We start from the raw sequence: 14153 nt of genomic DNA on the forward strand, positions 1-14153 counted from the left end.
AGCCTCAGCCCAAAGAAAGAAAGGTAGCCTCTAATCATGAAACATGGATCTAGTTGCTGCAACTATGGCCCTGTTCTTCCTTTTTGCAACCCCATTTTTCTATGGGTTGTAAGGAATAGTGAACTCCCTCTTGATGCCTGCTCTGGCACAAAAGTCTTTAAGCTCATTGGAGGTATATTAGCCCCCATTGTTGGACCTTAAGACCTTGATATTAATACCTATTTTCTTCTCCACAAGAGCTTTAAACTCTTGGAACCTCTTAAGGACCTCACCCTCGGTCTTTGTGAAGAAAAGTCAAAGTTTTTCTAGAGAAGTCGTCAATGAAAGCAACATAATGCTCATATCCACTAGACGATACAGAAGACGTAGGACCACAAACATCAACATGAATCAAATGAAGGATACCTACTATCTGACTGTCACTACTTGGAAAAGCAGTCTTGGTTTACTTTCCCAATGCAAACCCCCTGCACACATCCTCGTGCTCAGTACTGGAATTCGATAAATTTGTAACAATCTCTCTCAATACCCTCAGAGCCCCATGATGCAAGTGGGACATCCTCCTGTGCCATAAGCAAAATCAACAAGCATACACAGGGATTTGTGAGAGAGATCAAAAATTGTTTACCTTTGTTCAGATTTGAACATTTTGTTAGGTTGAGTAAGTCAAATTGCTATAGGTTTTGAGGATTGAGGACAGGTTGAATGGGGTTGATAATTTTAGTCCACGGAAGGAGAGGATGGTCTTGGTGCTTGAATAATTTCAGTTGTGGGACATTGTTGAGAAGACAATGTCACCTCCCACTGATCCAACATAGTTGGCCAAATTCAACAAAAAGAATGTCAAGGCAAAGAAACCTCTCCTAGATGCCAACAAAGATCACCTCATTCCCCATGTTTCAAGGAATAAGTTTGCTTATGAGATGTGGGAGTGATTAAAAAAGCTTTAACAAAGTACCAATGAGAATAAGAAAATGGTATTTTGGGAAAACCAGAGGAGTACCAGGATGACCAAGATTGACATAGTTTTATCCTACCCCACTAAAATCACTCAAGTGAGAGATAAGTTGGTAGCAGTGGTAGAGGCCATTCTGGAGAAGCAGTTGACTAGGATAGCCTTGAGTGGCTTTCCCAAGAAGTGGGATACCTTTATTGATGGGATTGTAGCCCGTGCAAATCTTCCAGAGCAAAGGATATTGTGGGATGATTTCAATCAAGAGGAGATAAGACAAAATGCCAAGAGTGGAGCCCAGCATGGTCGGGATGATGAGGAGAATCTTGTTATTGCAGGAAAGGGAAAAAAGAAATCCAAGAAGGGTGCCACAAGTGGGACCATGCAGAAGGGTAAACAAAAGGAGAAGGAGAAGGAAATGAGCAAAGTCAGATGCTTTGCTTGTCAAAAGATGGGACACTATTCAGTTAGGTGTCCTAACAAGAAAGGGAAGAAGAGTGTTACAACTTCATGTGAGGTGGATGAGTTTTCCACAAAGTTCGAGGAGTTTTCCTTGGTGGTTAGCCTTTCCAATAGTTTTGCATCCTCTAATATATGGTATATTGATACTAGGGCTTCTCGCCATATGACATGTGTTAGTGAACATTTTACAAATCTTATTGGCAACGTTGTAGATCTTGAGGTAGCGCTTGGGGATGACTCCATAGAGAAGTTAGTATTGGGACCAGGTTTGCGGGGAGCACCACCCCCCCCATGCCCTTACTCCCAATTCGCAGTCTGAGCGAGAGCGGCTTGTGAGTCCGCTCCCTGAAAAAACAAAAACTATCCCGATTCCTTGCCTTTTCTGAAGCATTTTTGGAAGTAGTCCGGAGTGTTCGCTCCTTGACCACTCTAGGCGCGTTTTTCAGAGCGGAAGCGATCGCTCCCGAGTGCTCCCGCTCTGAAAAAACTCTCTCGGCCGGCAGAGAAAAAGGCCGCGGACGAGAAGGAGGGTGACACCGGAAGCAAAGAGGAGAGAGGGAAAGGGGAGAGGAGAGAGGAAAGAGAGGGAAAGGGGAGGGGACGAAATAAATAGACCCTCTCCCGTTCCATTATTCACTTCATCCATTGAGAGTGAGAGCTTGAGCAAGAGAGTTTGGAGCAAGAGAGAGTTTGAAGCTTGGAGAGAGTTTGGTGAGAAAGGAGCTTAAGGAGCTTGCAAGGGGAGATTGGAGCTTGGGATTGAAGGCCAAAGAGGTAGGATCTACACTCTAATCTAGCATTTTTTTTTATGTTCATTGATAAATAAATAAAAACTTTCTCTATTTCCCATTCCCATTCCTCCATTTTTTTGCAGATTCAAAACTTAAAATTTCAAACATCATGGTTATATGGCTTGGCATTTTCTTCTTCTTGGTTCCTTTTTTGGTTATTATGGTGTTGGAGAGTAAAAAGAGGGTTGAGCATGAAGAAGAGGATGAAGAAGTGGTTTATAGTGGATTTGATGAAAACCCCAGAGAAGAGTAACTTGGTGAGGACGAAGAGAGTGAACATGGTTCAGCCCAAAAAACTAAACAAGACCAAATCACATTGTGGAAATATGTTTCTAGGCCTAAAGAAGTGAAAGGGGGAAAAACCACTAAATTTTACTGCCCCTATTGCAACAAAACTTACACAGGTTCATACACCCGTGCGAGAAGGCACCTCTATGGGAAAACGACATGGGATGAAGATAAAGCCATAGGAATCAAAACATGTACAAGTGTGTCAACAACATATAGAGCCAACTACATAATGAAAGAGGAGGAAGCCCAATACAAATCTAAAAGATCAAAGGGTTTCTTTGAACCAAGCTCACAATAACATCAACATGCACAAAGAACTCCTTCAGCATCCTCCCATGGCAATGGATATGGAGGCAAAGGGTCACCAAACATCTCTTTAGGGCGTAGAACCATATCAGATTTCCTTGATGAAGGGTGTAGGAATGATGTGGATTGAAATGTTTACATGCTTCTCTATGCATGTGGGATAGAATTCAATGTTCCTCACTCACCTTATTGGCATGAAATGGTTTCTGCCATAAATGATGCCCCTAAAGGATACAAGAGCCTTGGGTATATCCAGGCTAGAACCATTGGACTTGATCATGAAAAGCAAAAATATCACATTCTTCGAGTAGAATGACAAATTCTTGGACTGAGCATGGGGTGTCCATTGTATCTGATGGATGGAAAAATGTAAAAGGCAAGTCATTGATAAGTGTTCTCGTTGTGTCTATTAGTGGTGCCATCTTTCTTTCAGCATATGATTACTTAGAGAATTTCAAGACCGCATCAACATTGCAGAACCATTACTTGAAACAATTGAACATATTGGGCCATATAACGTCATCCAAGTCATCACTAATAATGTTGCTAATTGTAAGGCCGCTAGAGCAATTATTGAAGATAAATACCCCAACATATTTTGGTCTGGGTGTTTGGTTCACACAATGAACCTTTTGATGCATGATATTATTAAGAACAAAAACCAACAATACAAATGGATTGATGATTTGTACAAGAGAGGCAAACAAATGATAAAATTTATTACAAATCATAGCAATAACCATGGGCTTTTCTGCAGTCACTCAAGATTGGAGTTGTTGAAGATTGCGAAGACTAGATTTGCTACCTATTACCTCACCTTCAAGAGCCTTTTGAAGGTAAGAGAGTCATTGGCTAGCATGGTATCAAATCCACACTAGCAAGTATTAAAGGAAAGGGCTACAAATGCAGTTGACAAGAAAGGTTTTGAACAAGTGGAGGAGACCACTCTTGATGGTCAGTATTGGGCACATGTGAGGCAAGTATTGGAATTCACCAAGCCCATTTATCAAATGATTCATTTTGGAGATACAGATAAACCAATGATTGGGGAGGTGTATGAGTAGATGGATACCATGTTGGGGAAAATAAAAGATATTGTTCAGAAAGATGATCCCAAATTGTATACACTGATTCACAATTGTGTGTGTACACGGTGGAATAAACTTAATGTTCCACTACATGCCTTGGCGTATATCCTTATGCCAAAATACTACTCTCCATCTTGGTTGGGCCAACCTGCACCTAGAGGTGGGGTTATGTTCAAACCGCATACAGATCCAGAGGTATCTACAAGATATATGGAAGCATTACACAAGTTGGTACCTGACAAGGAGGAGTGTGCTAATCTACGTCTTGAATTAGGAAGATACTTCAGTTGCACTGGTTTGTTTGGTTCTTTGCATGCAATGGAAGATAGAGATAAATTTGATGCTCTCACATGGTGGGAAGCATATGGCGGCATGGGACTTTTGCCAAAATTGGAAAAAAAAGTTCTCTCACAGGTTGTAAATACTTCTTCTGCAAAGAAGTGTTGGAGCACCTATAGCTTCATACATATTGTGAGAAGAAACAGACTCAACGAAAACTAGGCAGAAAGCTTGGTTTATGTGCACTACAACTTGAGGTTGTTGAGTCATTACTATGATTGGGATTTTGAGGATCCAACATCTAAAATTTGAGACAACCATTCAGAGGATGATAATTTGGAGGATGGCACTATACATCTTGAAGAACTAGAAGCATAACTTATGAGAGATGAAGATGAAGCAACAACCATGTCACCCCCACCATCCAGCAACAGTGCTCGAGTTCCAAGTCTTGTTCCTTTGATGTCGCCACCTCCATGTACATCCACACGTGGAGGGAATTTTCCTTCTGGTTCTAGTCATGGGACTGTGCGGGAGGAAACTCCTAGAAGACCACCACGACCTGTTCAGAAATTAGACATTATTCATGGCGGCAAGAGGAAGTTGTAGATGATAGATTTACTTGTCTTTTCTAGTGTCTAGTAGTTTTTATAATTGTTGACTCTTTCATATTTATTATGATATTTTTGTAAACAATATATGAAAATTTAAGTTTGAAGTTGGCAATTATAACTCATTGGTAATGAATTATGAATATGATGCTTCGTGAAAGTTGAAAGTTGGTTCATTTCATGTTAGATATTCTTTGTTGTAATGGTTACACTTAGCTTACAAGTACAACTTTGGTGATCAAATAAATGATATATATTGAATTTTGAAATCTTGAAGCTTTAAGATTGAAGAATCATGAGATTTAACATGTTGTATGTTACTAACTTGTGGACGTGGTTGATGAAGATTATAACTTCTAGATTATTGTTGTTATATGGGTTCAATCTATGTTTTTTATATCTAATTCATCATTCTACATGTTTTTGTTGACATATATGCATCAAAATATAAAAAATTCTCTCGGAAACGCTCCCAAACCGGGAGCTTCTGAAAATGTTGCTTTCACTCTCGCTCCGAAGTAACCTTGATTGGGACTGTATCCTTTCAGAGGGAGTCACAACTTCGCATGATAGTGATACAAGTATTATATGTTTCAGAGTTGAAAAAGAACTTGATATCAGTTTCCACTATTGAAAGGGTATGAGGTTATGTTCTGAGATGGGCAGGTTCTCATGTAACCCAAGGGATCCAGTATATCTTCGGCCAAAGTGATTAGTCTGTCATGGGAAGTTATATAAGCTCATGTTTCAGCCAGCTAGAGCATTGGTTTTTACCACCAATAGCAATGATTTATGCAAATTTGGCACGGGAGGATGGCCCACTTGCATCATGGGGCTTTAAGAGTATTGAGATAGATTGTTAAAAGTTTACCAGATTTTAGCTCAGCCTCCTTATAAATAGAGGAGGCCTTCATTGTTGTATGTCATCACATCACACTTCGATTATTCGGCGTTCTTGTGCATTTTCGACCTCTTGATATTGAGGTGATATTTAGATCTTTGGTGCATTTTGATATTCAGAGCTAAATTGTTGCACTTTGGAGCTATTCTTTTGGATGCATGGAATGGATTCTTTGCATGTTACTTGTAAGTGTATCCAAATTTTGAATATCTATCTCTTACATGTCTAATGTATGGAATTTTGTTGATTCTAGTAATTGAAATTGTGCCCTAATTTATTGAATATCTATGGAATGTTAATCTAGATGAATTGTTGCAAGCATTACTCATACAAAACATGTGAATGAGTGTCCTTAGCGGTGAACTCTTGGTAGCTCTCTCATAAACCCTTCTTCCATTGGATAGGTAATTGTTAGAATTTTGGTAGGCTAGGGCATTAAAATTTCAGCCTCCTTAGAAGCTATTTCGCTGATTTGAAACATCATTGACTCCATACTCCCAAGGGATAAGGGACTAGTCCAATTGGTTGGTGATCATTTATCTTTCTTATCCATTATTCTCTCTCCTTAAATTTCAGCCTCTTTAGGGCTAAGGTGGTGAGACTAGGGCTTAGCGTGAATCCCTAGGCAAGTAGAATTCTTGGGATTAAAGAGCCCAAATATCAAGAGGATATCATTTGCTACAAAATATATCCCTTTGGTGGGCATCCACTTCAATTTCACCCATAAATTCTCTTGCCCTAGTTGTTTTACCCAATAGGGAAACCCTAGTTTTATCATCCTTCAACTTGGAGGTTTTCTTAAAGGTTTCATGAGCCTTGATCTTGTTGACATACATCATTGGAAACCTTTTCTCTTGACCTTGACCTTGGGTTACTCCAACACTCCTCGAACCTATCAAACCCTAGGTTTTGTGGCTTGCATTATAGATCTCTCAATAGAAAGTGAATTGCCTCCTAGTAGAGCCTTGAACCCAAAATTGTGCCTTTCTTTTGAGATCCTATTTAGATCACCTAACACCTTCTACCTAGAATATCATACATATGTGACTTTTATCAAATATTGGGACTCCTCACATCAGTGAAAATCCATAAAGAGCAAAGGCTTTTGGCTGTGGTAACAGTGGACCACTACCCCATTGTTGTCCCTTGGTCTAGTTCATGCCTTGTAGGGTTTCCCTCTCCAAGGCCTGCTAGACTTTGCGGCAACATGCTACATCACCTTTTTTCTGTTTATTTCCTTGAAAACCTAAGGAATAAATTAAACAATGCCTCCATATTTTCATGCATTTACCGAAAAAGTTGAAGATAGTATCATTTTCTTTAAAATCAAATCAATGCAAAAGTATTTCTACTCACCAGTTTATATGTTCCTGACATCTGACTCTTAACAAAGTGCATTGCATGACTACTCACCTTTCTCAATGTTACCTATCAATTCAGGCAAGGAGCATTTAGTATTGTGACCAATGTTAGATAAGGACTTTAATTCCATAGTTCATCTATAAAATGTCTTAAATTTCATACCTACCATATGCTTGCAGATTTCCAAAAATAGCCTTGCAAGCTTTCACAATTTTGGAAAAATCATTGGCAGATATAACAGTCCCAATCTGCAAGAAATGTTGCTTGGAGGATAGTTGTCGATAAACCACCACATCAGCTAGCCAATTTGCTCTTTGTTTGGCCCCGTCGTGTCAAATATACAATGACTTGTGTTTGCTTCATTTTGACTTTTCTGGACTGCATTACATGAAGATTTTGAAAGCATCTTACAGGTAATTGTTGATTGAAGAATGGATGTCAGTGTGTCAATCAGAGAGCTGGTAGTTGCATCGCAGATCTGTAAACAATATTTTCAATTCATAAATACAAATAAATTAAACAATCATATATGTAGCCTTAATAACAGAATATAGGGAACTGTCCTCTACCTGAGGTACTTGATAACCCATTATAGAAAGCGCTGCATCTAGAAGTGGGCTTCTTTCATTCAATTTGAGAGTATGATTCAAATCAGATATGCTCTCAATCTTTTGGGAGTTCAAGAGACTTCCTCCTTTCGAGGAGTCATCTGATCCAACAGTTTTCTGCAGAGTGTCACTTATCTGACATGACTTTTTATGTCTCTCCTGAAGATGAAATTGTAATAACACCAGTATATCAGCCAATACAGATTTGGAGCTCGTGGAGAAGGTCAGAAAACCTGCACTACAACCAGAAACATAAATGCATAGTCTATTCTAAACTGTTGTACACTAATCAACAAAGAAATATGTCAAATTAAAAGGTGGAAGATAAATGAAAGATGTTTCATAACTTCCTAATTATCTTTGTGCATAGCAATGCAAACAAACAAGTTGAATAAGAAAATTAACTGGAATATTTACATCAATACATAAACAAAAATCTCGTGTTACCAGAAATGGGAAACAAGAAAAGGAAACGGCACAGGAAACAGGAATAGATGGTTTTGCGAGATAACAAACATGAACTGCCTCCTTCTTGCACATATAAATAGCATAGAATTCATTAGCAATGTGCTATTGTTGTGTCAAGAAAAACAGAAAAAAAAAACTAACCTTTGGGTCATATTTCTGTTAACATAGAAAAAATCCACTAGATAAGGAAAATGTTGAGTGTAGATTTCACCAACATTGCAAGTTTGGAGTGATGACAACGAAATAAGAGAAAAAAATGTCTGCACATGACTTGAATAAATAAGAACAAATAAAAAATCACTTCAACATTTATGTGTTAGATTTCTAAAACCCAGCTAACTAATCTGTGAATTTTAACTAAGCAAAGAACAAAAATCTCAACTTTAACTTCTAACCCACAAATATGTAGAGTTTTCTAACTTGCATGCAGCTGAAAAACAAAAGGAATAGATGAAGACAAACACACCATAAAAAAGTACACAATAAATTTACCCAGGAAACCCCAATCTAACGAAAACCTGCAAGCTTGGTGTTTTATTGTTCAGCTCAGCAAATCTACTTAAGGAAAAGATTACATTCAGGGGGGGAAACTTCCCTTTCTCTCTCTGCAAACCCTCTACTCTGTTGTCTGCACACTGCAAACACGCTCTGCCTCTTTTCTAACTTGCATGAAGCGGAAAAACAAAAGGAATAGATAAAGACAAGCACACCATAAAACAAAACACAATAAATTTACCTAGGAAACCCCAATCTTGGTGTTTTATTGTTCAGCTCAGCAAATATACTTAAGGAAAAGATTACATTCAGGAGGGAAAACTTCCCTTTCTCTCTCTGGAAACCCTCTACTTTGTTGTTTGTGCACTGCAAACATGCTTTGCCTCTCTTCCATGCACTGGTACAGACTCGCACCACCTGTACGGGCTCCTCTGTGCACTTATTTTGGCCCCTGGAGAGGTATGTGAATGGCTGGAAGTGATTCTAGCTTAATCGACCTCCTTTCTCTGCCTCTTCACACTGATATGAAACCCTAGCCCTGAGCTGAACCCTTCTCTCTCTCGTTGAGTTGTACACCAAGATGTTTTGTGCATAATAACCAAGTTCTGCGCCCTTTTTCCCTCTTAGAATTCGACTTGGGCCCACTACTGTCGCGAATGGCTGAGATTAGATCTCCTTGGACAGCAGAGATCAATCTAACTTTTGACTATAGTAAACTTTAAATTTTCCCAAGTCAAAAATAAATAGAAAAATGTAAACTGCACCTTGGCCCCACTTGTGGATCCCTCCGCCAAATTTAGTGCACCTGCTAAATGCTGCAGAATCCTTCCTCCTCTAACTTCATTTAACGTTATGAGAACCGATGTTTTAAAACTCCGACTCGATATCGACTCGGCCGGTTTGATTTCAATGACTCGGTCGTTGTAAAAAATACATTAAATATTTATTTTTTATGAAAAAACATAATTTTAAAGATTTTCATTCATGTTTCCAAACACAAAGCATTAGAATATAGAGAGAAGACAACATATGATCAAAGTAGGCTCATGAATATATCCATTATATCAAAATGGCACCCAGTGCATTGTCCAATACATACATGATATAGAGATCAAAACAAAAACACATAACCAAGGAGGCTCTAAAGAGCCTCTACAACAAAAGTAAATTGTAAAACATCGCTAGTCACCAGTACTATTGGCTACTGCTAGAGAAGCCAACATCATCTAGCTCAGACTCTAAATCAAATTCAGATTGGGAAACCCATGGCTCCTCCTCCTCTTCATCACCATCTCCAACTGCAATTGTAGAAGTAGTAGCACTAGCAAGCGCAACAGCTGCACACTAAGATAGAGGAGATATGCGCTTTCGTCGTGGTTGAGTAGAGGAAGTGCCTACAACTAGAGGACTTGGGGTTGGGCCTGGTACAAGTGGATCTGCATTCAACTGAACATTATGTTCAACTAATGCCTCCATCTGTAAATCCAAATCAAGACCAATATCCTCATCATAATCAAACTCTGTTGGGTGACTCCAACACAATGGGATCTGTATCAAGTCTTTTGTTCATCAATTGGTTGCGTTTTAGTCAGAGGTTGTATTGGACATAGACTAGATCATTTACCGTTTTTGTTCCAAGCAGTTTCTCTTCTTTGTGCGAATCCTCTCAAAGACAGACCAATTGCGCTCACACCTAGTAGCACTGCAAGTTTGACTCAAAATACGGATTGCAAACTTCTGCGATTGAGGACAATGGCTACCAAAAGCCTCCCACCATTGTGCTCCAAACAACATAGTTGTGTAATGAGTTAGCTCAACAAATTATATCCAACTTCCAAATTATAAACAATTTAACAAAATAAGAATTTGAAAATTGAAATTTTTGTTTACCTGGCTCATCTTCTTCCCTTGCAATCCTTGCTAGGTTCTTCCCAAAGGTACTTGTGGCTCTGTTGAAACAAGTGATATGTCGATGTATCTCCAACTGATCACTCTCCTTAGGGACCATGCGGTCAATGCAGTCAATCAATCCATCTCTAACCTCCCGAGTCAAAGCTTCTATCTCCAGAGCTTTATAATGGTACCTAGGGTTCAAAAAAAACCTAGCTGCATGTATGCAATGGAGTTGATTGTTCCATCTTTGATCAATGATTTCCCAAATGGGCCCATACTTAGCCACTCTATCCATGTATACTACCTTTATTTGCTTCTTTGCTTGATCCATAGCCAATATTTCCCCATCCACCAACCACAACACCTTAACCAATGGCTCAACAACCTTCACAATATCTGTTGCCTTTTTCCAAAATATTTCTTGATTAACTTTTTTTCTCACATAAGTCTGTGAGACCATTGACATTCATTCCATTCATCACTGGAAAACACCCTTTGCAAGTTTCTATGTTGGGAAAGCATAGATTGCAATGTCAAAAAATGAGTTGTAAATCTAGTGATGGCAGTCCTAATAATATCCTTGCCCCCTGTGTGTTTCCTCATCAAGCTCAAAATCCATGAGTGATTGTAGATATATTTTGTTATGCTTTTGGCATGTTCTACAGTGTTCTTAACTCAATCTATTTTTCCAATACCCTCAAGCATGAGGTCTATGCAATGTGCAGCACATGGGGTCCAAAAGATGGTTTTGCGTTTTTCCTCTAACATTTTACCAGCAAGAACATAGTTAGAGGCATTATCTGTGATTATTTGAACAACATTAGTCACCCCAACATTTTCAACAACCTCATCGAAAAGCTGAAACAACAAGTGTGCATCTTTCACCCTATCAGATGCATCAACTGATTTTAGAAACATGGTTCCCTGTGGGAAAAAGATAAGAAAGTTTATGACGGTATGGTTCCTTTGATCAGTCAATGCATGACATGATGGTAAATTCTATTTTTGCCCATGAGCTTTTGAAATCTTTCAAATATTCATCAATGGAGGAATCTTCTTTTTGCAAAAGAGATCCCCTTAACTAATGCATAGTAGGGCCTTTGAAGCCCTTTCCAACAGAAAATATGGCATCAAACATAGGTTCATAATATGGTGAACGAGAAGCATTGAAGGGGATATCAGCATCATACCACCATCTAACTATGTAATCACAGGTAGTCTCTCTCAATTCTTTCTTCCAATGGTCATCTAAAATGGGTTGCATTTGACCTCTATTAGCTTGAGGACGATGTGCACTATCAGAGGGAGAGGAGGGTGTGAAATAATTTTTGACATCACCCTTCTTTTTAATTTTACCCTTACCCTTTTCTTGAATAGACTCCAAAGAGGGAGGAACATAGCAAAAGGGGTTGGATGCATCAGTGCAAGGGATAGATGAAGAGCCCTCATAATCAAAATTGGGGTTGGCAGCCATCATGTGTTTTATACTCCTCTTCCTCCCAATTTCAGCCTCTATTTCTTTTTGCCTAGCTTTTTCTTCCTCAAACTTCTCAAATTTATCTAACAACTCCTTCCTAATCTCCCCAATTTGTTCTGATGGTGCTTCACATGGAGTAATTTGGCCTCTAACACCAACCAAGTGTTGTTTCAGCCTATGAATGCCCCCTCCACCTCCCTTAATTTTTCTATGACAAAATTTGTAATGCATTTGATTATCAATCATTTCAGCATATGCCCAAATGACATCTTTCATTCTAGGAGCCATTTTCTGATATTTGGACTTGGAAATGAAAGGAAAAAAAATCTAAAAATGAAAACAAAAAAAACAATGCTTCAATGTTCATTTCTTTTACAAAAATTACTCTTTTCAATTTCCAGATTTGCACAAAAAAAACAAGAAAAAATAGAATTTAGAAGTGAAAAAAAAATACCTCTAGGCACAAACTGCCTCCTCAATGTTGCTCCAACAAACCAACTCCTCAATGTTGCTCCAATGGTTGCCCAAGAAGCTCCTCACTGTTGCTCCAATGATTGCCCAAGACTCCTCACTGCTGCTCCAAAAACAAACTCCACAACTCTTCACAAACTCCTCACAAATTCTCACACAAATGCAATGAGATAGCTGTGAGGAAATGTGAGGGGGTTGGGTAGCTTTTATAGGCTTGGGAGAGGTAGATGGCCTTAAAGAAAACCTAAAACCAAATTATAATTATGTTTGGGGTCCGATTTTCCCTCCAAAACAAGTCGTTGGGCGTCTTTGGGCGTCATTGGCCGGTTCAACCAGTTTAACATGGACTTGACCTAGCCGGCCAGTTTGTTACCAAACCGGCAGAGTAGGTGATCGACTCGGCCAGTTAGGTAAAAAACCGTCCACTGGACTAGTTTTTCTACCGATCCAGACTGGCCAAGTGTATGGCTCGGTTAGCTTGGCACAACCTTTTATAAAACAATGATTAGAACACAATGAATACAATTAATCTATAATAACTCACAAAATAGTTAAATTATATACATGTAATCAACAAAGATAAAGGTATGACATGGTGCACAATGATATTGCTTCCACACTTGATGATGGCTCATTTTAAAATGGGACACCTCTTGTTACATATTAAATACAATTAATCTATAATAACTCACAAAATAGTTAAATTATATACATGTAATCAACAAAGATAGAGGTATGACATGGTGCACAATGATATTGCTTCCACACTTGATGATGGCTCATTTTAAAATGGGACACCTCTTGTTACATATTGAGGTCCATGTATATAACAATTGGGGACACAACGATTCATCCAATTCAGATTATTCCAAACAAGGATCTCAGACCGTATACTAACATCAATGTAGTAATGTACTAATGGCCACAAAGCTTAACTCGCAGCACAATCATATAGTAAAAAAGCACTCTTTGCCTCTTTTCTGCACATTGGTATGGACTCACACCACCTATACGACCTCCTCTACGCACTTATTTCGACCCCTGGAGAGGTATGCGAATGGCTAGAAGTGATTCTAGCTTAATCGACTTCCTTTCTTTGCCTCTTTCACACTTATTTGAAACCCTAGCCCTGAGTTGAACTCTTCTCTCTCTCGTTGAGTTGAACACCAAGATGTTTTGTGCATAATGACCAAGTTTTGCACCCTTTTCCCTCTTAGAATCCGACTTGGGCCCACCACCGCCACGAATGGATGAGAATAGATCTCCTTGGATAGCTGAGATCGATCTAACTTTTGACTATAGGAAAAATTAAATTTTCCTAAGTCAAAAATAAATAGAAAAATGTAAACTGCACCTTGGCCCCACTTGTGGGTCCCTCCGCCAAATTTAGTGCACCTGATGACTGTGGCAGAATCCTTCCTCCTAGAACTTCATTTAACATTATGAGAACAAAATGAATACAATTAATCTATAATAACTCACAAAATAATTACATTATATACATGTGATCAACAAAGATAGAGGTATGACATGGTGCACAACTAAGTTGCACGAAACGGGGAAACGAGTACGAGTTTCTGAAACGGGCACAGGTACAAAACATGACCCCCCCCAAATTTTGGAAACGGGGAAACACAATATATATATATATATATATATATATATATATATATATATATATATATATATATATATAGA

The 14153-nt window shown here is 38.7% G+C and overlaps 2 protein-coding genes across 2 annotated transcripts in view; one reads left to right on the forward strand and one right to left on the reverse strand.

The window, feature by feature from the left end:
* Window positions 1–14153, forward strand: part of LOC149148369 (uncharacterized) — an 87652-nt gene that overhangs the window by 21343 nt on the left and 52156 nt on the right. The gene's annotated exons all lie outside the window — the stretch shown is intronic.
* The window catches only part of LOC149148370 (uncharacterized), a 243033-nt gene continuing 235934 nt past the window's right edge, over window positions 7055–14153 (reverse strand). The window contains exons 3-4 of the mRNA XM_089441303.1: window positions 7613–7884; window positions 7055–7521 (exon numbers count right to left, since the gene is read on the reverse strand). Coding sequence (XP_089297429.1) covers window positions 7342–7521; window positions 7613–7884 — 452 coding nt within the window. The 3' untranslated portion in view covers window positions 7055–7341. The remainder of the gene's footprint in view (window positions 7522–7612; window positions 7885–14153) is intronic.

Source organism: Pinus tabuliformis, chromosome 9 (genome assembly GCF_031772625.1).
Source record: "Pinus tabuliformis cultivar Carrire ecotype Pingquan chromosome 9, CPIR1, whole genome shotgun sequence".
Lineage (NCBI taxonomy): Eukaryota > Viridiplantae > Streptophyta > Pinopsida > Pinales > Pinaceae > Pinus > Pinus tabuliformis.